Raw genomic sequence first — 27,450 nt, forward strand, 5'->3', positions numbered from 1 at the left:
ATAAATACAATTGAATGAATGAATGAATTGAAAGGGAGAAAAGCCACAAAGGTTTTGTTGAGGGATAAGTGATTGGGAGGGGTTAATCAAGGAGCGCTCCATGGAGGAGGTGACCTTGAGCTGCAGAGGGGAGGGAGGAGCAAGGGGGAACAGGCCTAGTGTCCAAGTACTGAGAAGTATTTCCATCATCAGTCCTCATACAGGAGACCAGAGAGCTTCCCAAACTACATTTGCACAGAAAAGTGAGCAATGCCGAAGTTCAACCAGTCCAGCCGATTCCCATTCTCCACTTTCCCCATCTTCTTTCCTTGGGACCCGACCCCTAGGGGAGCCAGAAGAAAAATTGAAACAGAGGAAAGAAGGAGCCAAGACTTTCATCTGTTCCTTAACTTTTTTGTGGACAATTGAGTTCACTTGAGGAACTTTCTTTCTAGGAAATCTGGTGGTCCTGATTATTGAACCCCAAGCTCCCAGTGCAGGAACGCAGACAGACAAAGTCAGTTAATGTCCGGTTATGTTGCCGTGTCCTAACTGATTAATTTGTATTTACCCCAGCACTTAAAACTGATCGACACATAGTAAGAACTTAATATATATAATAATAATAATCCTTGCCCCTGAAAGCCTGAGAGTCTGATGGGAGGCTACAAAAGGTGTGCGCGCACGTGTGCACACACATACACAAACACACACACACACTGTACTGGGCAATTGGAGGAGGGAAGAAGAAGAAGAAGGCATGGTTTCTAACCATAAGAAGCTGACAATCTCATGGTGGAGAAGGGTCAGAAGAGAAACCCAGACACATTAAACAGGGAAGTAATGTGAGCTCAAGGAAAGAACAAAGGAAGGCCTGAGCATTAGAGGACCTTTAGATAAGGCTTCAGTTACCTTATCTGTAAAATGGGGATTAACATTGTGAGCCTCATGTGAGACAGGGGCTGTGTCCAACCCAATTAGTTTGTATATACCCCAGAATTTAGAACAGTGCCTGGCACATAATAAGCATTTGAAAAGCCACGTGGCTTAGTGGAAAGAGCATGGGCTTGGTAGTCAGAGGTCATGGATTCTAACCCCGGCTCTGCCGCTTGTCAGCTGTGTGACTTTGGGGAAGTCACTTAACTTCTCTGTGCCTCAGTTGCCTCACCTTTAAAATGGGGATTAGGATCGTGAGCCCCACGTGGGACAACCTGATTATCTTGTACCTCCCCCAGCTCTTAGAACAGCGTTTGGCACATAGTAAGCGCTTATGGGCGCATATGGTGCCCCTCACCCTGGCCTCCCTGCTCTGCCCCACCACTCCGTGCCCCTCACCCCAGCCTCCCTGTCCCACTCCCACCCCATGGCGACACTTATGACTTGTAGCAGTGAGCAGCGGACACACCCCACTAGCTGTTGATGAGGGAGCCACCACAGAAGTGGTAGCCGATGTTCAGGGACACCTGATAGGGCAGGACATTCTTTGGGCATGTGTAGCCCCCGATGATCTTGTGGTCATCATCCATGGGTTGGGCCGCTGGGGGAGGAGCCAGGAGTGGGTTACTTGGGGCACAGTTTGGGGGGCCAGGAGCCTAACTGTTCTCTGCCACTTTGGGTGGTGAAAGGTGGGGGCAGAGGGTCCTGATCCCCAGGAAATGGGCCAGGGGAGGGAGCAGCTGGTAGGGCAAAATCCTGGGTACCAGGCCATGGAGGGGCCTGCTGGCACCTGGCTTCCTTCATTCATTCATTGTCATATTTATTGAGCACTTACTGTGTGCAAAGCACTGTACTAAGCACATGGAAAGTACAATTCGGCCACAAGTAGAGGTAATCCCTACCCAACAACAGGCTCACAGTCTAGAAGACTAGATGCTTCCTTCATCACAGTTGACTTATCTCTCTCTGTCTCTGTCTCTCTCTCAGCCACTGTCCCTGTCTCCCTTGGTCTGTTCCCTCTCACTGTCTCAGTACCAATCAGTGGTATTTATTGAGCACTTACTCTGTGCAGACCATTGGATTATGAGGTTGGGAGAGTACCATCCAACAGAGGTGGTAGTAAATACATCCCTGCCCACAACAAGCTTATAGTATAGAGGATCTCACTATGTCTCCCTAGCTCTGCCCCTTTTCTGTTCACTGTCTCTGAGTGTCCCTCACTATGTCTTCCTCCCTGACTTTGTTTCTGCCTCTTTTTGGCCTTCTCACTGTCTGTATCTGTCTCTTCCTTTCTCTGTCTCTCAGGCTGTCTTTATTTCTGTCTCTGTCGCTCTCTCTCTCATCTCTCTCCTTCTCATTCTCTCTGTGAGTCTCTGAATCTCTCTGTAAACCCTAGAAGGGATAGAGACTATGTCTGAACTGATTATCTTGTATCCACCCTAACATTTAACATATAGTGAGCACTTATCAAATACTACTGTTATTATTATTGTTATTATTAGTATCATTATTTTTGCCTATGTTTACCTCTTTTTCTCCTACAATAATAATAATTGTGTTACCAGAGAAGCAGCATGGCTCAGTGGAAAGAGCCCGGGCTTTGGAGTCAGAGGTCACAGGTTCAAATCTCGGCTCTGCCATTGTCAGCTGGGTGACTTTAGGCAAGTCACTTGACTTCTCTGGGCCCCAGTGACCTCATCTGGAAAATGGGGATGAAGACTGGGAGCCCCCCGTGGGACAACCTGATCACCTTGTAACCTCCCCAGCACTTAGAACAGTGCTTTGCACATAGTAAGCGCTTAATAAATGCCATCGTCATTATTTCTTAAGCACTTACTATTTGCCAGGCACTGTACTAAGCACTGAGATAAATACAAGATAATAATATTAATATTGATAATATTTATTAAGTGCTTACTATATGCAAAGCACTGTTCTAAGAGCTGAGAAAGTTACAGGGTAATCAGGTTGTCCCACATGGGGCTCACGGTCTTAATCCCCATTTTGCAGATGAGGTAGCTGAGGCACAGAGAGGTTGAGTGACTTGCCCAGGGTCACACAGCTGACAAGTGGTGGAGCCGGGATTTGAACTTATGACCTCTGACTACAAAGGCCTAAGCTCTTTCCATTGAGCCATGCTGCTTCTCTAAAATTGGGCTGGATACAGTCCCTGCCCCACACGGGACTCACAGCCTCGATACCCATTTTGCAGATGGGGTAGCTGAAGCACAGAGAAGTTGCCCAGTGTCACACAGCGGACACGTTTTGGAGCTGGGTTTGGATTACAAGTTCTCTGACTCCCAGGCCCATGCTCTTTCCATTAGGCCATGCAACATCTCTCTAGATTGTAAGCTCCTTGTGGCCTGGGCTCGTGACTACCAACTCTGTTGTACTATACTCTCTGAGCAGGCTCCGGAAGGGCCCGGGCAGTTCCCTCGGACGACGGAGGACGGAACCCCACAGTTGGCCCCCGGCGGCTCTAAGATCTTCCCCTTTGGATGATCGAGCCACTTCCCCGGATGACACCTCCCCTTCCTCCCCCTGGATGATGGAGCCTGGCGGATGCCACCCTCTCTTTTCGCTGCGTGGCAGACCCGGGCCCCAGGATCAAGCTTCTCCCCCCCTCCCTCCCGAGCCCCTGGATACTGAAGCTGCGAGGACATCTTTTAGACTGTGAGCCCACTGTTGGGTAGGAACTGTCTCTATCTGTTGCCAACTTGTACTTCCCAAGTGCTTAGTACAGTGCTCTGCACACAGTAAGCGCTCAATAAATACGATTGATGATGATGATGAGGATACTCTCCTACCGGCTTAGTGCAGTGCTGTACACACAGCATGTGCTCATTTCCCCTAGACAAGACTGTGAGCCCACTGTTGGGTAGGGACCGTCTCTATATGTTGCCAACTTGTACTTCCCAAGTGCTTAGTACAGTGCTCTGCACACAGTAAGCGCTCAATAAATATGATTGATTTCTTGATTGATTGACTGATTTCCCCTCCATATACAGCAGACACCACTCTCTCCACCTTCAAAGCCTTATTTAGGTCTCTTCTCCTCCAGGATGCCTTCCCTAATTAAGTCCTTTTTCCCCGTCTCCCTGTTCATTCTGCATCATCTATGCACTCGGATCTACACCCTTTCATCACTTGGGCTTTACTCCACGTTCAGCCCTACAGCACTTACATCCAGACCCAGAAATTATTTATTTATATTAAAGTCTGCCTCCCCATCTACACTGTAAGCAGGGTGGCTCAGTCGAAGCAGCGTGGCTCAGTGGAAAGAGCACGGGCCTTGGAGTCAGAGGTCATGGGTTCAAATCCTGACTCTGCCACTTGTCCACTGTGTGACTTTGGGCAAGTCACTTAACTTCTCTGGACCTCAGTTACCTCATCTGTAAAATGGGGATAAAGACTGTGAGCCCCACGTGGGACATCCTGATCACCTTATAACCTCCCCAGCCCATAGAACAGTGCTTTGCACATAGTAAGCACTTTAATAAATGCCATCATTATTATTATTTATAAATACCTTTATATATGTATATATATTTGTACATATTTATTACTCTATTTTACTTGTACTTCTTTATTCTATTTATTTTATTTTGTTGATATGTTTTGTTAGTTGTCTGTCTCCCCCTTCTAGACTGTGAGCCAGCTGTTGGGTAGGGACTGTCTCTATATGTTGCCAACTTGTACTTCCCAAGAGCTTAGTATAGTGCTCTGCACACAGTAAGCGCTCAATAAATACGATTGAATAAATGAATGAATGAATGAATGTAAGCTCACTATGGGCTCCTATGGTCCACTAGGAGAAGCAGCACGGCCTAATGGACACCTGTCTGCATGTTTTGTTCTTTTGTCTGTCTCCCCCTTCTAGACTGTGAGCCCGTTGTTGGGTAGGGACCGTCTCTATATGCTGTTGACTTGTACTTCCCAAGTGTTTAGTACAGTGCTGTGCACACAGTAAGTTCTCAATAAATATGATTGAATTAATGAATGAACAAATATCATTATTACAATTACCAATGGTACCTGTTCATCACTCTTGGTCCCTCCTCCAACAGGCCCATTCATCTTCACCTCATGGCAAGATCCGCCATTATGGAGCCACATGCCCTGGGATGGTAGGGGAGCATTCTTAATGTACCAAAGTGTAGGGTAAAGACAGGGTGGTACCATTAATGCCAAGCTGTGGTGGGATGGGTTTCGAGGTGTCATGAAGTGCACTCCAGGGTAGGGGCTGGAGGGTGCAACGTGGCACCTCCGGGTGTTGGGGTGTGGGGGGGAAGAGGGTTTAGACTGTGAGCCCACTGTTGGTAGGGACTGTCTCTATATGTTGCCAACTTATACTTCCCAAGCGCTTAGTACAGTGCTCTGCACACAGTAAGCGCTCAATAAATATGATTGATGATGATGATGAAGAGCCAGTCCCTGATCCTGGGACTAGTAGGTAGCCTGGATGGAATACAGATTTAACGGAGCAATCCCCTGGGAGGGATGGAGTGAGGGATCTCCCATCCTCTTGTCTCTCCCCACTTCAATCCATACTTCACGCCGCTGCCCAGATTGTCTTTGTCCAGAAACGCTCTGGGCATGTTACTCCCCTCCTCAAAAATCTCCAGTGGCTACCAGTCAACCTACACATCAGGCAGAAACTCCTTACCCTCGGTTTCAAGACTCTCCATCACCTCGCCCCCTCCTACCTCACCTCCCTTCTCTCCTTCTACAGCCCAGCCCACACCTTCCGCTCCTCTGCCACTAATCTCCTCACCGTGCCTTGTTCCAGCCTGTCCCGCCGTCGACCCCCGGCCCACGTCATCCCCCTAGCCTGGAATGCCCTCCCTCTGCCCATCCGCCAAGCTAGCTCTCTTTCTCCCTTCAAGGCCCTACTGAGAGCTCACCTCCTCCAGGAGGCCTTCCCAGACTGAGCCCCCTTCTTCCTCTCCCCCTGCTCCCCCTCTCTATCCCCCCCATCTTACCTCCTTCCCCTCCCCACAACACCTATATATATGTATATATGTTTGTACATATTTATTACTCTATTTATTTATTTATTTTACTTGTACATATCTATTCTATTTATTTTATTTTGTTAATATGTTTTGTTTTGTTCTCTGTCTCCCACTTCTAGACTGTGAGCCCACTGTTGGGTAGGGACTGTCTCTATATGTTGCCAACTTGTACTTCCCAAGCACTTAGTACAGTGCTCTGCACACAGTAAGTGCTCCATAAATACGATTGATTGATTGATTGATTGACAGTATGCCAGGGTCAAGAGCAAACCCCATGCAGTATCAAATTCTCCTTGGTGTGTATGGTCTTGGGACTCTCTTCCCCAAGTCCGGTGTGTATTCCCAGCTTATGACTTGCCTGGCTGAATAGGAGACCTGAATCTCCAGGGCCACAACATGCTCCCCAGAGAACAGAAGGGCAACAATTTGAATGGCAGGTGGGAGTCAGGGCAGGAACGCTGGAAGGCCAGAATGTCTCCACTTGTATTTTGGGACAGGAAAGGTAAGATTGGACTATCATCCTCCCTTCTTTCTCCTAAGCATTGGGTTTCAGTTCTTCCAACATTTGTGTAATCCTGGCAAGGGACCACAACCCTCATGAGTCATAGCCCCAGGTTCAGTGCAGGTCATGATTTCAAATCCCCACTCTACCCCTAATATCCTGAAAATCTCTTAGCTTCAGTTTCTTCATTGAAAATATGGACAGAAATGCTTCCTTCTACCAAGCAGAGGTGACTGGGACTTTGATCCTGAAGAGCCAAGTCGTATTGAGTGAGCCAACTCCTCTGGGACACCTTAGGTGCATGATGGCCAGAGGGAGAGGGGGAATGGAGCATCTCTGGGCTGTATTCCTCTCCCAGAGATAGCCTCCATACCTGCCATCTTTTGGCAATACTGGGAACCGGGCATTTTCAAAAAGCTGCTGAGTCAGATAGGAGCTGGAAGAGCAACTGAGCAGAAGATTGGCCTTGTAGTCAAGCAATGTGAGGAAGGAGCAAGGGCCTGAAAGTGGAACATGGACTGTGTCCAATTTGATTAGCTTGTATCTATCCCAGTGCTTAGTGCAGTGCCTGACACTGAGTAAGATCTTAACAAATACCATAAAAAAGAGTCGGATGATTAATCAAACAATCATTTTATGGAGCACTTACTGTCTGCAGAACACTGTACTAAGCACTTGGGAGAGTACCGCATAACAGACTTGATAGACGCATTCCTTGCCCACAGTGGGCTTACAGTCTAGAGGGGGAGGTGTACATTAATATGAATAAATAAATTGTGGATATGTAGATGTGTTGTAGGGCTGAGGGAGGGGTGAATAAAGGATGCAAATCACCCAAATCAAATTGAGGCTGCTCTGGGGAAATCCCCAGAAACTCCATTTAAGGGGTGATGCTAGTGATGGAGGGGCTGTTGTGGCCAATTAAATACACTGTAACAGCAGGGTGGAATGCTAATTGGCCTCCATCACTTCTCTCTGTCTTCCCCCCCAAGGCACCCTGCGACTTCAATAGAGAATCCCCAGGTGAGTGGGGCCTTCTCTTTCTCATCTGCTCCAGCCTTCTGCCTCTGGCACGGATGTAAACTAGGCTGTTACCATCCACACCATCAGTGGCATTTATTGAGCACCAACTGAGTGTAAAATACTGCTATAAGCACTTGGGAGAGCCCCACAGAAGCAAAAAACATGATCCCTGCCATTAGTTCCCATGAATCTTACAGCCTAATGAAGTGGACAGATTGGCAGATATTATTTTAAAATAGTAGCTGAAGGAGGAGAAGCAAAGATATAACAAAAGTTCACAAAGGTTTCATGAACGTCATTGAATGGGGTGTTGGAATTCTGATCTATTTTAGGCTCTTCAGGAAAAGGAGACATCGTAGTCTTTAGTCGTAGGTCCCAATTCTCACCTCTCCACCAGTCACTTGGAGGAAGTTCTGCATGAGGTCTTACTGAAGTCCCTCTTGCTGCAGCTAAAGACCAATTACTCTCATCCTGGTAACCTGCTGATCACTGTCCACAATTTAACCCCCTGAATCCTTTCCAAGGTCTCCATCACTACTTCCCCATACCCAGGAGAAAAGTGCCTGGACTACCCCCCATCCCCACGCCCACCCCTGCCCAGACATAACCCCGAGCACTTTGGGAAAACAACCCTGGATGTGCCCTTCCACTCCCTTCCACATTGTGTGCATGGACATATAACCTCTTGCTGGGCTGATGTATTTCCTTATGCAGGGTCTGCCTCTGTATCTGAGCCAGTCTCCTGGTGCCCAGATCATTGCAAAGACTCAATCTGCAGACAGCAATCCCTGCTCCAGGCTAGTCTGTCTGCTGTCATGGTTTCCCTGCTGTTTCCCACTGCTTAAGGCTCTGCTTTGCTGGGTCGTCTATTCTGCTCTTTTGGTTTGCATACGCCCCCTTGCCTCTTGAATAAAGGACACATTCCCTTTCCTTCCTTCTTTACATCTCTTTACCACACACCCAGCCACTCCTACCCTTTAGGGATACACTAATTAGACCCAGTCAGGTTCCACTTCCTCAGTTCCAGCTGAGTGGAAGAAAGGAGATGATGATGGGCCAAGTGGAAAGCTTTTAATAAAATAATAGAGGTATTTATTTAGCTTTTTATTAAATTTTATGTGCAAGCACTTTGGTTAGCTGAGACCCTGTCCTGTCTGGTACTCACCTTCCTAACTGAATCAGGGACAACAGGAACTTCCTCCCATCCTAATGGAACTACTGGGTTTGGGTGCTCACCAGGGGATCACTAGGGTCCAAGGAAGGCATACAGTGCTGCATGAATTTGGCCACAGCAGTGTTTGGGTCATTCAATGCTTGGTCCATAATAAGTGAAAGATTCCCCTCTGTGGTGGAGCCTACTGTGCACAATGGGATGAGGGAGAGGGCAAGAAAAGGGTCTCCAGACTATATTTCCCTCCCTGGAGTAATCGTCACACCTAAGCAGCATGGCTTAGTGAAAAGAGCATGGGCTTGGGAGTCAGAGGTCATGGGTTCTAATCCCGGCTCCTCCACTTGTCAGCTGTGTGGCTTTGGACAAGTCACTTAACTTCTTTGTGCCTCAGTTGCCTCATCTGTAAAATGGGGATTAAGACTGTGAGCTCCACGTGGGGCAACATGATAACCTTGTATCTACCCCAGCACTTAGAACAGTGTTTGGCACATAGTAAGCACTTAGCAAATGCCATCATGATTGTTATTAATATTTTACTTTTGCGGAACAGTTGTGCCCTGGGCATGCAAGAAAGGTGGCAGAGTCAGAGAGGAGCCAGCCCTTATGTCTACAAAAGTTAAATTGGAAAATGAGTCACAAATCAATCAGAGGAAAGGCCTAAAAATGATTCAGTCAACTTCTAGCTGTCTCGTTTCATTCCCAGTATTGGCTTGGGCATTCTAGACTGTGAGCCCATTGTTGGATAGGGATCGTCTCTATATGTTGTCAAATTGTACTTCCCAAGTGCTTAGTACAGTGCTCTGCAAACAGTAACCAATCAATAAATATGATTCAATGAATGTATGAGGCATCCATAAAGGGACAAGGATCAGCAGCACTTAGCAGGGCAGAGTGGTCAGACTTTAGAGACATGTCCATTTTTGCCCCTCAGCCACCTCAGGGGTCTCAGGTCTCCCAGTTGATGGAGTTTCCCTGGGGCCCTTTGCTGGAGCTGGTTGTAGCTGTGAGGAGTTGCGCAGGGCCCCCTACCTGTTCCCCAGTATTAGAGTCAGGATCCTCTGGCGGATGTGCTTGGTGTTAATGCCATACACCAGCGGGTTGAGCACAGGGGGCACCAAGAGGTAGAGATTGGCCACGAAAATGTGAACCTGAGGTGGCATCCAGTGACCAAAGCGGTGGGTGAAGAAGGAGAAGAAAGCCGGGATGTAGAAGACCAGGATGACACATACGTGGGCCCCACAAGTGCTGAAGGCCTTGAGCTGTGCATCCTGGGAGGGCAGGTGGAGCACAGTATGGAGGATGAAGCCATAAGAAAAGCCAATGAGCACCACGTCCATCCCTGTGACTGAGAGTGCAACCGTCAGGCCGTAGATGATGTTGATCTTGATGTTGGCACATGCCAGCTTAGCAATGCCCATGTGCTCACAATAGGTGTGGGGGATCACATGGTGCCCACAGAATGGCAATCTCTGGATCAGGACAACGAATGGGAAGACGAAGAAGAGGCCTCGGACTATGCAGGCCATTACAATTTTCCCAATGACCCCAGGGCTGAGGATGGATGAGTAGTGTAGTGGGCGGCAGATGGCTATGAAGCGGTCAAAAGCCATGGCCAGCAGGACAGCTGACTCGGTGGCAAAGACCATGTGGACAAAGAACATTTGGGTGAGGCAGCCATGGTAGGAGATGTGCTGGGCCCCAAACCAGAAGATGGCCAGCATCTTAGGTAATGTGGTGGAGCAAAGCACCACGTCTGTGAGCGAGAGGATGCCGAGGAAGAGGTACATGGGCTCGTGGAGGGTCTTGTCAGAGGCAACAATCAACAGGATGGTGCCATTGCCCAGCAGAGCCATGATGTACATGGAGCAGAAGGGGAGGGAGATCCAGATGTGCTGATCCTCCATCCCAGGGATGCCCAACAGGAGGAACGCGGAAGGATGGAAGCTGGTAGTGTTGGAAATCAACATAGTGACCTGGGAAGAAGAAGAAAAAATGGAGAGGGACAAACTCTAAAATTATCCCAAGAAGACTGATCAACTCAAGACCCAAATCCTTCTTACAGCAGTGCTCAGTGTTTAGAACAGTAAGCACTTAACAAACCCGAAATAATAAATATTATTATTCAGGAAGCTTTCCAGGTAAACCCCTTACCTTTTTTCCAGCTTTAGTAAGTCTCATCAACCCAGTGCCTTCTATACTTATTCATTTATTCATTCATTCACTCAATCACATTTACTGAGTGCTTGCTGTGAGCAGAGTGCTTTACTAAGCACTTGGGAGAGTACAATATAACAATAAACAGACACATTCTCTGCCCACACAGAGCTTACAGTCTAGATGAGGAAACAGACATTAATATAAATAAATTAAGATATGTGCATAAGTGATGTAGGACTGGGAGCCGGGATGAATGAAGAGAACAAGTCAGGGTGACCTAGAAGGGAGATGGAGAAGAGAAAAGGAGGGCTTAGTAAAGGAAGGCTTCTTGAAGGGGGAGAGAATAATTGACCCAGAGGGAGTCCTGAGGACTTGACACCTTGTCCACTTGTTTTGTTTTGTTGTCTGTCTCCCCCTTCTAGAGTGTGAGCCCGTTGTTGGGTAGGGACTGTCTGTATATGTTGTCAACTTGCATTTCCCAAGCGCTTAGTACAGTGCTCTGCACACAGTAAGCGCTTAATAAATACGACAATGAATGAATTAATGAATGAGTCAAGGAGAGAACTGGAAAAGAAGAACTGGAGAAGCGGTTGTAGACAACTCACTCAAGGAGTTTGGAGAGGAATGGTAGGAAGGAGATGGGGTGATAACAGGAGGAAGCCATGGGGTCACAGGAGGGTTTTTTTAGGATTCGGGAGACATGAGAATATTTGCAAGCAGATTTAAAGGATTTCCCGTCTCTCTAATCTATGAAAAATTTGGAGCAACTTCGTATAATTGCATCATGGCCTAGTGGAAAGAACACAGGTCTGGGTTCTAATCCCAATTACACTACTTGTCTGCTTTGGGACCTTGGGCAAATCACTTAACTTCTCTGTGCCTTGATTTCTTTATCTGTAAAAATGGATGCCTCAGGTATAGGGCCTGTATCTGACTTGAATATCTTGCATCTACCCCACTGCTTCTTTCAGGGGTTGTAAACACTTAACAAATGTCATTATTATTGCTATTATAATTATTAGTTTTTGCTTACTCTTTGTGTGTTACTCCACTGCTTTTCTTCCAATACACAACCCTCAACTCAAAGCAACACTAGGGTATTGTTGCTTTGGACAATCCAAATCCAATTTAGATTAGTCCAATTTTCTAGTCATTATGCCCCATTTAGCCTTCATATCCATACTACCATCCCTTACTGACCAAATTGATACTCAGCACCATGCTTTCTACTGAACTCAGCTCATTCGCTCCCTTATTCATTCATTCATTCATTCAAACGTATTTACTGAGTGCATACTGTGTGCAGAGCACTGTACTAAGCTCTTGGGAAGTACAAGTAGGCAACATATACAGACAGTCCCTACCCAACAACGGGCTCACAGTCTAGAAGGGGGAGACAGGCAACAAAACAAGACATGTAGACAGGCATCAAAATTGTCAGAACAAATAGAATTAAAGCCATATGCACGTCATTAACAAAATAAATAGATAGTAAATATGTACAAGTAAGTAATAAATCCATACAAATATATATACAAGTGCTGTGGGGAGGGGAAGGAGGTAGGGCAGGGGGTGGGGAGGAGGAGAAGGAAAAGGGGACTTAGTCTGAGAAGGCCTCTTGCCCTTTTGTCAAACTTATTCCACTGACACACAGCCCTGGATCCTACCCAAAACTTGTTCTCATCCTGACTTTCCCATCAATGTACCACCATCCTTCTTGTCTCACAAGTCCATAGCCTTGGCATTACCATTGACTTCTCTCTCTCATTAAACCCACATATTCAATCCATCACTAAATCCTGTGGGTTCTAACTTCACAGCACTGCTAAAATTCACACTTGACCCTAGTGACCTGGCTACTTATTTATTGAAAAAATTCACACTCTCAGGTGTGATGTCTGTAACATCTCCCCATCTCGTCCCCAGTCTCTCCCACACTCCTGCCCATTCTTCAACTCTCCCATATATCCCAGCAATATTTCTAAAGATCTGTCTTCTCTCAAATCCACCCCCTCCAACTGCATATCCGACCTCATTCCTTTGCCCCTTATCAAACACTTGCCCCCTCCCTTCTTCCCTTCCAAAACTGCCGTCTTCAACTGTTCACTCTCCAGTGGCTTCTCTCCACTGGTTTCAAACATTCTCACGTCTCCCTTATCCTAAAAAAAAGACCCTCACTTGACCCCATGTCTCCCTCCTTCCATTCTTCTCCAAACTCCTTAAGTGATTTGTCTACACCTGCTGTCTCAAGTCCTCTCCTCAATTCTCTCCTTGACTCCCTCCAATCTGGCTCCTGGCCCCTTCACTCCAGAAGGGATGACCCTCTCAGAGGTCACGAAGTATCTCCTTCTTGCCAAATTCAACAGCCTGTACCCCATCCTAATTCTCCTTTACCTCTCAGCTGTCTTTGACACTGTCGACCACCCTCTTCTCATGAAAACATTATCCAACTTCACATTCAGTGACTCTGTCCTCTCTTGGTTCTCCTCCTATCTCTCTGGCCACTCATTCTCAATCTCTTTCATAGGCTCCTTCTCTGCCTCCCACCCTCTAACTGTGGATGTCCCTCAGGGTTCAGTTCTGGGTCCCCTTCTATTCCCCATCTACACCCACTCCCTTGGAGAACTCATTCACTCACAGGGCTTCCCCTATCACCTCTGTGCGGATTAATTCCTAATCTATATCTGCTGCCCTGATCTCTCTCCCTCTCTGCAGTCTCACATTTCCTCCTGACTTCAGTATATCTCTACTTGGTTGTCCTGTGATCAGCTCAAACTTAACGTGTCTAAAGAAGAACTCCTTATCTTCCCACTCAAATCCTGTCCTCCCTCTGACTTTCCCATCACTGTAGTTGGCACCACCAGCCTTCCTGTCTCACGGGCCCTTGACCTTGGAGTTTTCCTTGGCTCTTCTCTCTCATTCAGCACACGTACTCAGTTCATCACTAAATCTTGTCAGTTCCACATTCACAACTTCACTAAAATCCATCCTTTCCTCTCCATCCAAATTGATACCACATTAATCCAAGCCTTTATCCTATTAATGTCTGTCTCCCCCTCTACTGTAAGCTACTTGTAGGCAGGGAATGTGTTACATTGCTGTATTGTACTCTCCCAAGTGCTTAGTATAGTGCTCTGCACACAGTAAGCACTCAATAAATATGACTAACTTACTGACCCTCATGGGGCCTGATTCTATAAAACAAGTAAGGTTGGTTTTAAACTGCTACCTGTGACAACAGACAGCTGTGATACTGAGGGTTCCTGAAGACATTTGTGTCATTTGCTGACACCAGAAATGAATATTAGTGAAAAAATATTTATCAAATTGACATTGTTATACTATAAATCCTAAGGGAATGTGGTTAAAGGCAGAATTCTACATTTTGGAAATTTTCAAATTGCAAACCTGAAGTTTAAAAGTAGGAAACCCCTGAAATTATATGATATTATATGCAGTTTTGAATCCCTCCATTCCCCAGTAACTCATGAAGAAAGGGGATCGGGGATTATATACCAAGGAGAAGAGAAGGTTTTGGGGAGGCCCATAAAGAGCCTTCAAGATGAAGATAGCTATCACTAGAAGAGAGTCAACCATTTTTCAAACTCAGCAAATCATGCTAAGTGCAAATGATTTCATATTGTAACATGAAGTGTTTAGATTAGACATAAGAAGACAGAGAGGGTGATGAGATGGGGAAGGGATACTTGAAGGGCATTGGGACACCTTTCCTGAGGATTGTAAAGAATAGGAGAGATACTCTTCTGCCTGGATGGAGTTCAGGGTGGTTTTGTCTAGAAGCAGGGAGATAAATGACATGAACTTAGGGAGGCAGTTTAGCCTAGTGGCCAGAATCTGGGTTCAACTCCCAAATCTGAGGATGGCCTGATGTTGGGCCTGTCATTTAACCACTGACAAGTCATTTAACCACTGACTTGTCAGTTAATTGACAAGTCATTTAACCACTCTGAACCTCACCTTCCTCTTCTGTAAGGTGGAAATAATAAGTGCTGTCTCTCCCTACCTAACAGGTTATGAGGGCACAATGAGATAAGCAATAAATAGTGCAATGAATACATTCAAGGAATTACTACTACTGCTAATAATAATGATGGCATTTGTTAAGTGCTTATTATGTGCCAAGCACTGTTCTAAGAGCTGGGGTAGATATAAAGTAATCAAGTTGTCCCATTTGGGGCTCACAGTCTTATTCCCCATTTTACAGATGAGGTAACTGAGGCACAGAGATGTTAAGCCACTTGCCCAAAGTCACACAGCTGACAAGTGGCAGAGTTGGGATTACAATCCATGACCTCTGACGCCCAAGCCCGTGCTCTTTCCAGTAAGCCATGCTATCACTATCATTAAGAAATCAGTGGTATTTATTGAGTGCTTATAATGTTCAGGGCACTGTACTACTGAGTAGAGTATGATCCAATATACTTGGTAGACAGAAACCCTGCCCATAAGGAGCTTACAACCTAGAGTGGGAGACAGAAGTTGAAATAAATTACAGGTAAGGAAAATTTCAGACTACAAGGATATGGTACATAAATACTGTGGGAGCTGAGGGTGGGGTGAATATAAAGTCATTATAGGGCATATTCACTTATTCAATCGTATTTATTGAGCACTTACTGAGTGCACTGTACTAAGCACTTGGGAAGTACAATTCAGCAACAAACAGAGGCAATCCCTGCCCACAACGGGCTCACACTCTAGAAGGGGAGAGACAGACATCAAACAGTTGCATGGGCAATGCAGAAGGGAGAGTTATTAGGAGAAATGAGAGCTTAGCTAGGGCTTAGTCACTCTTATCATGTCTTTTAGAGAAGCCAGCCAGCAAGAAGAGTCTATGAACAAGTTTCTTTTCATGTCCCTAAAATCAACAAATCAATCACTCAGTGGGATTTATTGAGTGATTACTGTGTGCAGAGCACTGTTCTCAGTACAATACAACAGAGCTTGTACACATGTTCCCTGCCCACAGCAAGCTTACAGTTTAAAGAGAAAGACATTTATATGAGTACATATTATACATCTGCCTGCATCTTTTCCTCTATCTGGTCTTTTCCATCCTCCTAGCCCTCCCTTCTCCTTAGCATTACTTCCCTCCCCAGCCCTTCTTAACCCACCACAGGGCAGATGCCTCCTACCTGGTTCTACTCTTCCCAGGGACACTCAGAGCACTGCAGTTGTGTGGTGAGAGTCAGGCCTGAGAGCAGAGGCCACAGGCTTTTTATCTTTCTCATCCTCTGGGGGACCGATGTTGGGAGGGGCAGGCCCAAGTCTCCAGACAGCAACCAGGTGGTAAAAATAAAGCAGGGACTACTAAAGGACCCCTCTCCTTTCAATCTCGCCTGCCCCAGTGACCTCTCTGGGACCTGCAAGGGGTAGACATGCACACTTGGGGGGCATCTGCTGGGACTGGGACCAGGATCTTTGGTACGAAGCTCTGGGTATTGGTGCCAGAATTACTGTGTGATTGCAAAATATAGCGGCTGCTTTGGGAAAGTCTCCTGAAACTCCATTTAAGGGACTGGTGTTGGTGAGCTCCAGACAGAATTCTCTGGCCAATTAGATGCATTGGAATAATTGGCCTCCATCACTCTTGCCTATCTTCCCCTTCTGAGCACCCTGGGGCTTGGATCCAGAACCAGAGAAGCCCCAGATGAGGGAGCCTTCTTCTTGTCATCTGGTCCAGCTTTCTGCCACCAGGCAGGGATGCAGACAAGACTGATATGATCAACTCTACCAATAGCATTTATTGAATGCCAGCTAAGTATAAAGCACTGTCCTAAGCACTTGGGAGAATGTTACAGAGGCAAGATACAGACTTACACCCCTTAGCCCCTCAGAAGCTTATAGTAAGCTTAAGTAAGGCGAGAGGGCAGTGAGGTAGGAGGCGGCGAGGTGATGGAGAGCCTTGAAGTTGAGAGTGAGGAGGTCTTTCCTCCTCAAATAATCTCCTCAAATTATCAAATTATCAAAAAATGCCCAGATTATCTTTGTGCAGAAACGCTCTGGGTATGTTGCTCCCCTCCTCAAAAATCTCCAGTGGCTGCCAGTCAACCTAAGAATCAAGCAAAAGCTCCTCACTCTCGGCTTCAAGACTCTCCATCACCTCGCCCCCTCCTACCTCACCTCCCTTCTCTCCTTCTCCAGCCCAGCCCGCACCCTCCATTCCTCTACCACTAACCTCCTCACAGTACCTCGTTCTTGCCTGTCCCACCATCGACCACTGGCCCACATCCTTCCCCTGGCCTGGAATGCCCTCCCTCCACACATCCGCCAAGCTAGCTCTCTTCCTCCCTTCAAAGCCTTACTGAGAGCTCACCTCCTCCAGGAGGCCTTCCCAGACTGAGTCCCCTTTTTTCTCTCCTCCTCCCCATACCCCCGCCCTACCTCCTTCCCCTCCCCACAGCACCTGTATATTCATTCATTCATTCATTCAATCATATTTATTGAGTACTTACTGTGTGCAGAGCACTGTATTTAGCGCTTGGGAAGGACAAGTCAGCAACATATAGAGACGGTCCCAACAATGGGTTCACAGTCTAGAAGGGGGAGACATACAACAAAACAAAACATGTACACACGTGACAAATAAACATGGTGTTTTTAGAAATAGGAAATGAATCAATTTAGAATATAACATTATAAAATATGTATACTATCCTCTGCATTCAAAGACACTAGTGGTGAAATTCACATTTGTGTGTGAGGCTGGAAAGATCAATGCAAGAACCCACTATACCAACCTCATTGTTCACAAAAACATCTGCTCGTTGTTTTAGTAAGTTTAATATTTCCAGCGGTTGGTGTTATTTTTTCTTTTGTCTCCATGTCTCTAACTCCCAAGATTTTTACTGAAAAGAGCCATTCCTTTCGTGTCTATTACAGTGTCATTGGCCAGTGTATGGCCTAGGTAACAATTCTGTGCCAGCATTTGACTCTCTGTTCCCAACATATATTTTTGGTTGTTTTTCTGGCTTCCCTGGGGTAAGCTGGTACATCGCCTCAGCTTTCTTTAGAATTATCATCAGTTCACAATGCCTGGCTAAATCAGTGAAACAGCCTACAATTTTCTTGGGTTTGTGCCTGCATGGGGCAGTCATCTGCATACGGTAATTTTGAATGACTTTTCCTATGACTTTTGATGAAGCACGCATTCTGTTGGGTTGGAAGAGTTTCCCAAAGGTGCAAAAGCATATTCGAACACCTACATCCAGGTCTCTTGGGTGTTTTTTAGTTTTTTGTTTCATTGGTGGGGGTTTTTTGTTGTTGTTGGTATGGGGGCGGGGGAGTGGGTGTTTAGTGGTATTTGTTAAGCCCGAGAAGCAGCACGGCCTAGTGGAGTGTAGACCTGGGTTCTAATCCCAGCTCTGCCAACTGCTCACTGTGTGACCTTGGGTAAGTCACTTCACTTCCTTTCCAATGCAGTTTCAACTGTAAAATGGAGATAGACTGTTCTCCCTCCTAACTTAGACTGTGAGCCCCATGTGGGACAGGGACTGTATCTCCCCAATTAACTTGTACCTTCCCCAGTGCTTAGAACAGTGCTTGAAGTGTAATAAGCACTTAACAAATAGAATAAAAAAGCACTATGAATATGTGTTTGTACAGATTTATTACTCTATTTTACTTGTACATATTTACAATTCTATTTGTTTTGTTAATGATGTGCATATAGCTTTAATTCTATTTGTTCTGACAATTTTGACACCTGTCTACACGTTTTGTTTTGTTGTCTGTCCCCCCTTCTAGACTGTGAACCTGTTGTTGGGTAGGGACTGTCTCCAGGTCCCTTATACTTCCAACTTGTACTTCCCAAGCGCTTAGTACAGTGCTCTGCACACAGTAAGCGCTCAATAAATACGATTGAATGAATGAATGAATGAATGAATGAAATCCATCAATTACTCTCCCCCAATTCAAAGGCTTATTGAAGACACACTTTTGAAGTTGGAGGGAGAAAAGTCTATCTCCATTTTACAGTTGAAACTGCATTGGAAAGGAAGTGAACCTTCTAGACTGTGAGCCTGCTGTTGGGTAGGGACCGTCTCTATATGTTGCCAACTTGTACTTCCCAAGCGCTTAGTACAGTGCTCTGCATACAGTAAACACTCAATAAATATGATTGAATGAATGAATGAATGAATCTTCTCCAAGAAACTTCTGCTTCCCCCTGACTTGTTCTCTTTATTCATCCCTCCTCCCAGCCCCGTAGCATTTAATACATATCTGTAATTTGTTTATAAATGATTCGTTTATTTATGTCTGTCTGCCCCTCTAAAGTGTAAGCTTGTTGTGGTCAGGGAATGCATCTGTTTATTATTATATTGTACTCTCCCAAGCACCCTGCACACAGTAAGCAATCAATCAATCAATCGTATTTATTGAGTGCTTACTGTGTGCAGAGCACTGTACTAAGCGCTTGGGAAGTACAAGTTGGCAACATATAGAGACAGTCCCTACCCAACCGTGGGCTCACAGTCTAGAGGGGGGAGACAGAGAACAAAACAAAACATATTCACAAAATAAAATAAATAGAATAGATATGTACAAGTAAAATAAATAAATAGAGTAATAAATATGTACAAAGATATATACATATATACAGGTGCTGTGGGGAAGGGAAGGAGGTAAGGCGGGGGGATAGACGGGGGAGGAGGGGGAGAGGAAGGAGCGGGCTCAGACTAGGAAGGCCTCCTGGAGGAGGTGAGCTCTCAGTAGGACCTTGAAGGGAGGAAGAGAGCTAACTTGGCAGATGTGGGGAGGGAGGGAATTCCAGGCCAGGAGTATTATGTGGGCCGGGGGTCGATGGTGGGACAGGTGACAACGAGGCACGGTGAGGAGATCAGTGGCAGAGGAGCGGAGGGTGCGGGCTGGGCTGTAGAAGGAGAGAAGGGAGGTGAGGTAGGAGAGGGCGAGGTGATGGAGAGCCTTGAAGCCGAGGGTGAGGAGTTTCTGCCTGATGCGCAGATTGATTGGTAGCCACTGGAGATTTTTGAGGAGGGGAGTAACATGTCCAGAGCGTTTCTGGACAAAGACAATCCAGGCAGCAGCATGAAGTATGGATTGAAGTGGGGAGAGACACAAGGATGGGAGATCAGAGAGGAGGCTGATGCAGTAGTCCAGACGGGATAGGATGAGAGCTTGAACGAGCAGGGTAGCGGTTTGTATGGAGAGGAAAGGGTAGATCTTGGCAATGTTGCGGAGCTGAGACCAGCAGGTTTTGGTGATGGCTTGAATGTGAAGGGTGAATGAGAGAGCAGAGTCGGGGATGACACCCAGGTTGCGGGCTTGTGAGACAGGAAGGATAATAGTGCCATCAACAGTGATGGGAAAGTCAGGGAGAGGGCTAGGTTTGGGAGGGAAGACAAGCACTCAATGGAGAAGCAGCATGGCTCAGTGGAAAGAGCCCGGGCTTGGGAGCCAGAGGTCATGGGTTCTAATCCCAGCTCTGCCACTTGTCAGCTGTGTGACTTTGGGCAAGTCACTTAACTTCTCTGTGCCTCAGTTCCCTCATCTTTAAAATGGGAATTAAAACTGTGAGCCCCACATGGGACAACCTGGTCACCTTGTATCCCCCCAGTGCTTAGAACAGTGTCCGGCACATAGTAAGCACTTAACAAATAATAATAATGATGGCATTTGTTAAGCACTTACTATGTGCAAAGCACTGTTCTAAGCACAGGGGTGGATACAAAGTGATCAGGTTGTGGGGCTCACAGTCTTAATTTGCTTTTTACAGATGAGGCACAGAGAAGTTAAGTGAGTTGCCCAAAGTCACACATCTGACAAGTGGCAGAGTCGGGATTAGAATCCATGACCTCTGACTCCCACTCCCGGGCTCTTTCCACTGAGCCATGCTGCTTCCCCTGCAGTGTGGGAAATACCATCATCATTATTATTATAAATAGGATTGAATGAATGAATGAAGAGTTGAGAGTTTAGGAGTAAACTGGAGGCTGGATTGATGTGAAGGTAGGCACTTTTGATATGTAAAAGTCATTGTCACATGGGTGTCAGACAGCCACACAGGTTCTGTGTTCTCTGCTGTGGATTCTGCAGGGAAGGGAGGAAGATAATAATAATAATGGTATTTGTTAAGTGCTTACTATGTGCCAAGCACTGTTCTAAGCACTGGGATAGATACAAGGCTATCAGGTCATCCCACATGGGGCTCACAGTTTTAATCCACATTTTATAAATGAGGTAACTGAGGCACAGAGAAGTTAAGTGACTTGCCCAAAGTCACACAGATGACAAGTGGCAGAGTTGAGATTAGAACCCATGACTTCTGACTCCCAAGTCCGTGCTCTTTCTGCTAAGCCAAGCTGCTTCACAGGCATAGCAGTTCGGGAACAAAATGTCAGAGCCCTGGAGGGAGGTCAATATCAGTAGTTCCTCAACTTAGTCCAGTTAAGTTAACGCCGCAGAGAGATCTCAGTGTTCTAGGGTAGGTCTCTGAAGCATGGCTCAGTAGGAAGAGCCCAGGCTTTGGAGTCAGAGGTCATGGGTTCAAATCCCGGCTCTGCCACTTGTCAGCTGTGTGACTTTGGGCAAGTCATTTCACTTCTCTGGGCCTCAGTTCCCTCATCTGGAAAATGGGGATTAAGACTGTGAGCCCCCTGTGGGACAACCTGATCACCTTGTAACTTCCCCAGCACTTAGAACAGTGCTTTGCGCATAGTAAGCACTTAATAAATGGCATTATTATTATTATTATTATCCAGGCGATGGTCGATAGCCCTCACTGCTTTGTGATCTCTCTGCAGAGAGATCTCAGTACCCTCAGTTAGGTCTCTGACCCACGTCATGGTCGATGGTCTGCATCGGGGTTTGTGCTATCTCGACAGAGAGATCTTGGTGTCCTCGGGCAATCTCTGTCCCGGGCAATGGTCAATGGTCCATGGTCCATGCTGGTTTGTGGCCTCTCAAAAGAAGAGGCAGAATCAGAAATTTTGGGGATGGTCAACTGTGCCCCTGAAGTAAGTCAAAGGGTAATAATAATAATAATAATAATAATAGTATTTGATAAGTGCTTAACAAGCCAAGCACTGTTCTAAGTGCTGGGGTACATACAAGGTAATCAGGTTGTCCCACATGGTACTCACAGAGTTTTACAGATGAGGGAACCGAGGCACAGAGAAGTTAAGTGACTTGCCCAAAGTCACACAGCTGATAAGTGGTGGAACCAGGATTAGAATCCACTACCTCTGACTCCCAAGCCCGGGTTCTTTCCACTAAACCACACTGCTTCTCAAAGGATAGTCAAAGGGTGTGCTTGGCGGGAATTCTCTAATGTTGTTTGCTCATATAGAGGGGCCCAGGTGGACACCTGCCTTGTTTGGAAGAAAATCATCACTGACTCTCTATTGTTTTCGAGCAGGTATATCAGAGACAAGTTTATTTGCTATTAGCACTTCTTCTAGCATTAGTAGGGTGTGGAAGTTAATGGGCAGAGGTTCCCCTGCTAGTCAAGGCCAGCTCAACTCCGAGTAATCCAGAGTTTCTTTATATAGAGTTAGTAGAGTTATATAGAGTTAGTAATTTAATCAGAGACTATAATACAGAATAAATAATGATGGTATTTGTTAAGTGCTTACTGTGTGCCAGGCACTGTGCTAAGCACTGGGGTGGATACAAGCTAATAGAGTTGGACACAGTCCCTGTCCCATGTGGGGCTCACAGTCTCAATCCCCATTTTACAGATGAAGTAACTGAGCCATAGAGAAGTAAAGTGACTGGCCCAAGGTCACACAGCAGACAAGTCATGGAGTCCGGATTAGAACCCATGACCTTCTGACTCCCAGGCCCAGGCTCTATCCAATACACCATGCTGACACATAGTAAGCGCTTAACAAATACCATCATTATTATTATTATTCAATACATCAGGAGAGGCAGCAATAACTCCATGGGATGAGGTTTTCCCATCCAGCTCCTGCCTTGTTCTCAAGGTGATTAAACCCCACCAGATGGCAGGGCCAAGGCTTCTGATTAGATCAAGGAGTAGATTCATCTTGTTTTCAGCTACTCTTATCAGAAGACCAGAGAACAAAGAGAAGATGTGGTGTGAAGTGCTCTCCTTGGTAACCAAGCACACCCAGAGGTGATCGAGCAGGTGTAGAGCTGAACTGGCTTGGACAGAATGAAGCATATGTAGGTCCTTGACCACTAGGTTTCCACACTTGGAAGGAGCTTCCTGCTGCAGGTGTGAGAGCACCTCTGCATCTTGCTGCTTTGGAGCCTCTGGATATTTTGCAGTAGGAAATTGTTAGCATACTGAAACTATGAGCTCCACCTTAATGATGATGATTGTGGTATTTCTTAAGCCCTTAGAGTCAATCAATCAATCAGTCAATCATATTTATTGAGAGCTTATTGTGTGCAGAGCACTGTACTAAGCGCTTGGGAAGAACAAGTTGGCAACAGAGACAGTCCCTACCCAACAGTGGTCTCACAGTCTAGAAGAGGGAGACAGAGAACAAAACAAAACATATTAACAAAATAAAATAAATAGAATAGATAGGTACAAGTAAAATAAATAAATAAATAGAGTAATAAATACGAACAAACATATATGCATATATACAGGTGGTGCGGGGAAGGGAAGGAGGTAAGGCTGGGGGGATGGAGAGGGGGAGGAGGGGAAGAGAAAGGAGCGGGCTCAGTCTGGGAAGGCCTCCTGGAGGAGGTGAGCTCTCAGTAGGGCCTTGAAGGGAGGAAGAGTGCTAGCTTGGCGGATGTGGGGAGGGAGGGCATTCCAGTCCAGGGGGATGACGTGCCAGCCACTATACTAAGCACTGGGGTAAATACAAGATAATTGGGTCAGATACAATCCCTGTCCCATATAGGGCTCCCAGTCTTAATCCCCCTTTTATAGATGAGGTAGCTGAGGCATTGAGAAGTGAAGTGACAATAATAATAATAATGCCATAATACTTATGGTATTTGTTAAGCTCTTACTATGTGCCAAGCACTGCTCTAAGTGTTGGGATAGATACAAGGTAATCAAGTAGGGCTCACAGTCTTAATCCCCATTTTACAGATGAGGTCACTGAGGCCCAGAGAAGTTAAAGTGATTGGCCCAAGGTCACACAGCAGACAAGTGGCAGAAGTGTCCAAGACTGAACTCCTTGTCTTCCCTCCCAAACCGTGCCCTCTCCCTGACTTTCCCATCACCGTTGACGGCACTGCCATCCTTCCCGTCTCACAAGCCCACAACCTTGGTGTCATCCTCGACTCCGCTCTCTCGTTCACCCCTCACATCCAAGCCGTCACCAAAACCTGCCGGTCTCACCTCCGCAACATTACCAAGATCTGCCCTCTCCTCTCCGTCCAAACTGCTACCCTGCTTGTTCAAGCTCTCAACCTATCCCGTCTGGTCTACTATATCAGCCTCCTCTCTGATCTCCCATCCTCCTGTCTCTCCCCACTTCAATCCATACTTCATGCCACTGCCTGGATTGTCTTTGTCCAGAAACGCTGTGGGCATGTTACTCCCCTCCTCAAAAATCTCCAGTGGCTACCAATCAATCTGCGCATCAGGCAGAAACTCCTCACCCTCGGCTTCAAGGCTGTCCATCACCTCGCCCCCTCCTACCTCACCTCCCTTCTCTCCTTCTCCAGCCCAGCCCGCACCCTCCACTCCTCTGCCACTGATCTCCTCACCGTGCCTCGTTCTCATCTGTCCCACCATCGACCCCCGGCCTACATCATACTCCTGGCCTGGAATTCCCTCCCTCCCCACATCTGCCAAGCTAGCTCTCTTCCTCCCTTCAAGGCCCTACTGAGAGCTCACCTCCTCCAGGAGGCCTTCCCAGACTGAGCCCCCTCTTTCCTCTCCCCCTCCCCCCCATCCCCGCCACCTTACCTCCTTCCCTTCCCCACAACACCTGTATATATGTATATATGTTTGCATGTATTTATTACTCTATTCATTTATTTTACTTGTACATATTTATTCTATTGATTTTATTTTGTTAATATGTTTTGTTTTGTTTTCTGTCTTCCCCTCCTAGACTGTGAGCCTAGTTGGGTAGGGACCATCTCTATATGTTGCCAACTAGTACTTCCCAAGCACTTAGTACAGTGCTCTGCACACAGTAAGTGCTCAATAAATATGATTGATTGATTGATTAAAACCTACGTCCTCTGACTCTCAAGCCTGTGCTCTTGCCAATAAGCCATGTTGCTCTCTAAAGTCTAACACCTGAGACTGTGAGGCTCATATGGGATAAAACTTGTGCCTGACCTTATTATCCCATAACTAACCCTGTGTTTAGTAAAGTTTTGACACAGGTTTAGCACTTAACCGATATTACTATTATTATTGTTAGCATTATTCTGAATAATAATACTAATCAGAATAATCAGAATAATAATATTCTGAGAAGCAGCATGGCTCTGTGGAAAGAGCACAGGCTTGGGAATCAGAGGTCATGGGTTCAAATCCTAGCTCTGCCGCTTGTCAGCTGGGTGACTTTGGGAAAGTCACTTAACTTCTCTGTGCCTCAGTTACCTCATCTGTAAAATGGAGATTAAGATTGTGAGCCCCACATGGGACAAACTGATCACATTGTATCCTTCTCAGAGCTTAGAACAGTGCTTTGCACATAGTAAGTGATTAACAAATGCCATCATTATTATTTTTATTATTGTTATAGTGGAGAACTACAGGTGCTATGCCTGAGGAAGCCTGGGTGGAACACAGATTCATCAGAGCAATGCCATGTGAGTGATGGAACCAAAGACAGGGTCTGGCCAATATTTCAGTGCCAAGGGGGAATCCCACAAAGGTTCAAATTCTTCTTGGCTGCATCTTGGGACTTTTCCCCAAGACAAGTCCGTATCCCAGTTGATGGTTTGCCTACTTGAGTGGGAAAAGAGAAGCTCCAGGACCACTGCACCTCTCCAGGGACAGAAGGTCAACAACTTGAATGACAAGTAGAAGGAAAGGCAGGAAGTTTGAGAGATAAAAACTTCTCCATGTATATTTCAGGACAAGAAAGGTAAAACTAAACCATTCTACCACAGCACAAAGTAAGCAATTAACAAATACCACAATTCTTCTTATTATTATTTCGCAACTGTTGACCCAGCAGGCAGATCTGCAAAAGAGAAATCTGACAATGAGTCGCAAGTCACTCAAAAGGAAGGTCATTGATTCATTCAACCACTAGCTGTTTTGTAGCTTTCCCATTGTTGGCTTCACAGAGCATCTGGAAGACAGCTACAAAGAAACAATGCCCAGTGGAGTGGCTGATTGGATGTGTCTGTGTTTACCCTGCAGCCTCCTCAGGGGTCTCAGGTCCCCTGGTTGATGATGTCTCTCTGGGGCCCTTTGCTGGAGCTGGTGGTAGCAGAGAGGGCGGGTGCAGGGCCCTATCTCTTCCCCAGGATTAGAGTTAGGATCCTCCAGCGGATGTGCTTGCTGTTAATGCCATACACCAGTGGGTTGAGCACAGGGGGCAAAAGGAGGTAGATGATGGCCATGAAAATGTGAACCTGAGGTGGCACCCAGTGACCAAAGCGGTGGGTGAAGAAGGAGAAGAAAGCCGGGATGTAGAAGACCATGATTACACAAACGTGGGACCCACAGGTGCTGAAAGCCTTGAGTTGTGCATCCTGGGAAGGCAAATTGAGAACAGTATGGAGGATGAAGCCATAAGAAAAGCCAATAAGCACAATATCCATCCCCATGAGCCAGAGTGCAACCGTCAAGCCGTAGATGATGTTGATCTTGATGTTGGCACACGCCAACTTGGCAATGCCCATGTGCTCACAATAGGTGTGGGGGATCAAATGATGCCCACAGAATGGCAATCTGTGGATCAGGATGATAAACGGAATGACAACCATTAGGCTTCGGGATAGGCAGGCCACTATGATCTTTCCAATGACAGCTGGGCTGAGGATGGACGAGTAGTGTAGCGGGCGGCAGATGGCCACAAAGCGGTCAAAGGCCATGGCCAGCAGAACACCTGACTCAGTGGCATAAACAGCGTGGATGAAGAACATTTGAGTGAGGCAACCATGGAAGGAGATGGGCTGGGCACCAAACCAGAAGATGGCCAGCATCTTGGGCAATGTGGTGGAGCAAAGAACCAAGTCTGTAAGTGAGAGGATGCAGAGGAAGAGGTACATGGGCTCATGGAGGGTCTTGTCAGAGGTGATGACCAACAGGATAGTGGCATTGCCCAGCAGAGCCATGATGTACATTGAGCAGAAGGGGATGGAGATCCAGATTTGCTGATCCTCCATCCCAGGGATGCCCAACAGGAAGAACACGGAGGGATGGAAGCTGGTAGTGTTTGGAATTGACATGGTTACCTGCGAAGAAGAAGAAGTGAGGAGAGACAAACTCTAAAATTATCCCAATGGGACTAAACTGCTAAAAGCTAACTGAAGACAGAACTTTACCAGGAAGCTTTTCCAGATAAGACTCTCACCTCTTTTCTACCTCTGTTCAGTTTTGTCATTCCAGTCCCTTTAAGTACTTATATATGCCTAGGTTATCATGTGGAATAGTTTCTGTTTGTGATCTGAGGTTTCAGTTACACTTCCTATTCTTATTATTATAGCTGTATTTGTGTCTTCACTTGGGCTTAGTTGGTGTCCACTGGTCTCCTATCCTGTCTCCCTTTTCAGACTGT

General features: G+C 46.3%; 2 protein-coding genes across 2 annotated transcripts; both read right to left on the bottom strand.

The window, feature by feature from the left end:
• Nucleotides 1-6,465: 6,465 nt before the first annotated feature.
• Nucleotides 6,466-10,593, bottom strand: LOC119943332 (olfactory receptor 52D1-like). The gene is made up of 4 exons (XM_038764239.1): nt 9,656-10,593; nt 9,164-9,233; nt 6,806-6,897; nt 6,466-6,505 (listed from the first exon to the last, which is right to left on the bottom strand). Exons 1-4 carry the CDS (start codon nt 10,591-10,593, stop codon nt 6,466-6,468), a joined length of 1,140 nt encoding a protein of 379 aa, XP_038620167.1.
• Nucleotides 10,594-26,179: 15,586 nt separating this feature from the next.
• On the bottom strand, nt 26,180-27,121 carry LOC119922311 (olfactory receptor 52D1-like). Its single transcript, XM_038742263.1, has one exon. It carries the CDS (start codon nt 27,119-27,121, stop codon nt 26,180-26,182), a length of 942 nt encoding a protein of 313 aa, XP_038598191.1.
• Between the last annotated feature and the right edge of the window lie 329 nt (nt 27,122-27,450).

This window comes from Tachyglossus aculeatus, chromosome 2, assembly GCF_015852505.1.
Source record: "Tachyglossus aculeatus isolate mTacAcu1 chromosome 2, mTacAcu1.pri, whole genome shotgun sequence".
Taxonomy (NCBI): domain Eukaryota; kingdom Metazoa; phylum Chordata; class Mammalia; order Monotremata; family Tachyglossidae; genus Tachyglossus; species Tachyglossus aculeatus.

Bases quoted from the DNA above. Each gene is read 5' to 3' on its own strand.
- LOC119943332 (XM_038764239.1), bottom strand. From the start codon at position 10,593: ATGTTGATTTCCAACACTACCAGCTTCCATCCTTCCGCGTTCCTCCTG. The intron at 6,898-9,163 runs GTAAAATATTAA...CTTGACTACAAG, and splicing joins GGCACAACTGTTCCGCAAAA to GCCAATCTTCTGCTCAGTTG. The intron at 6,506-6,805 runs GTATGGAGGCTA...GTCCCTTGCCAG, and splicing joins GTATTGCCAAAAGATGGCAG to GATTACACAAATGTTGGAAG.
- LOC119922311 (XM_038742263.1), bottom strand. From the start codon at position 27,121: ATGTCAATTCCAAACACTACCAGCTTCCATCCCTCCGTGTTCTTCCTG.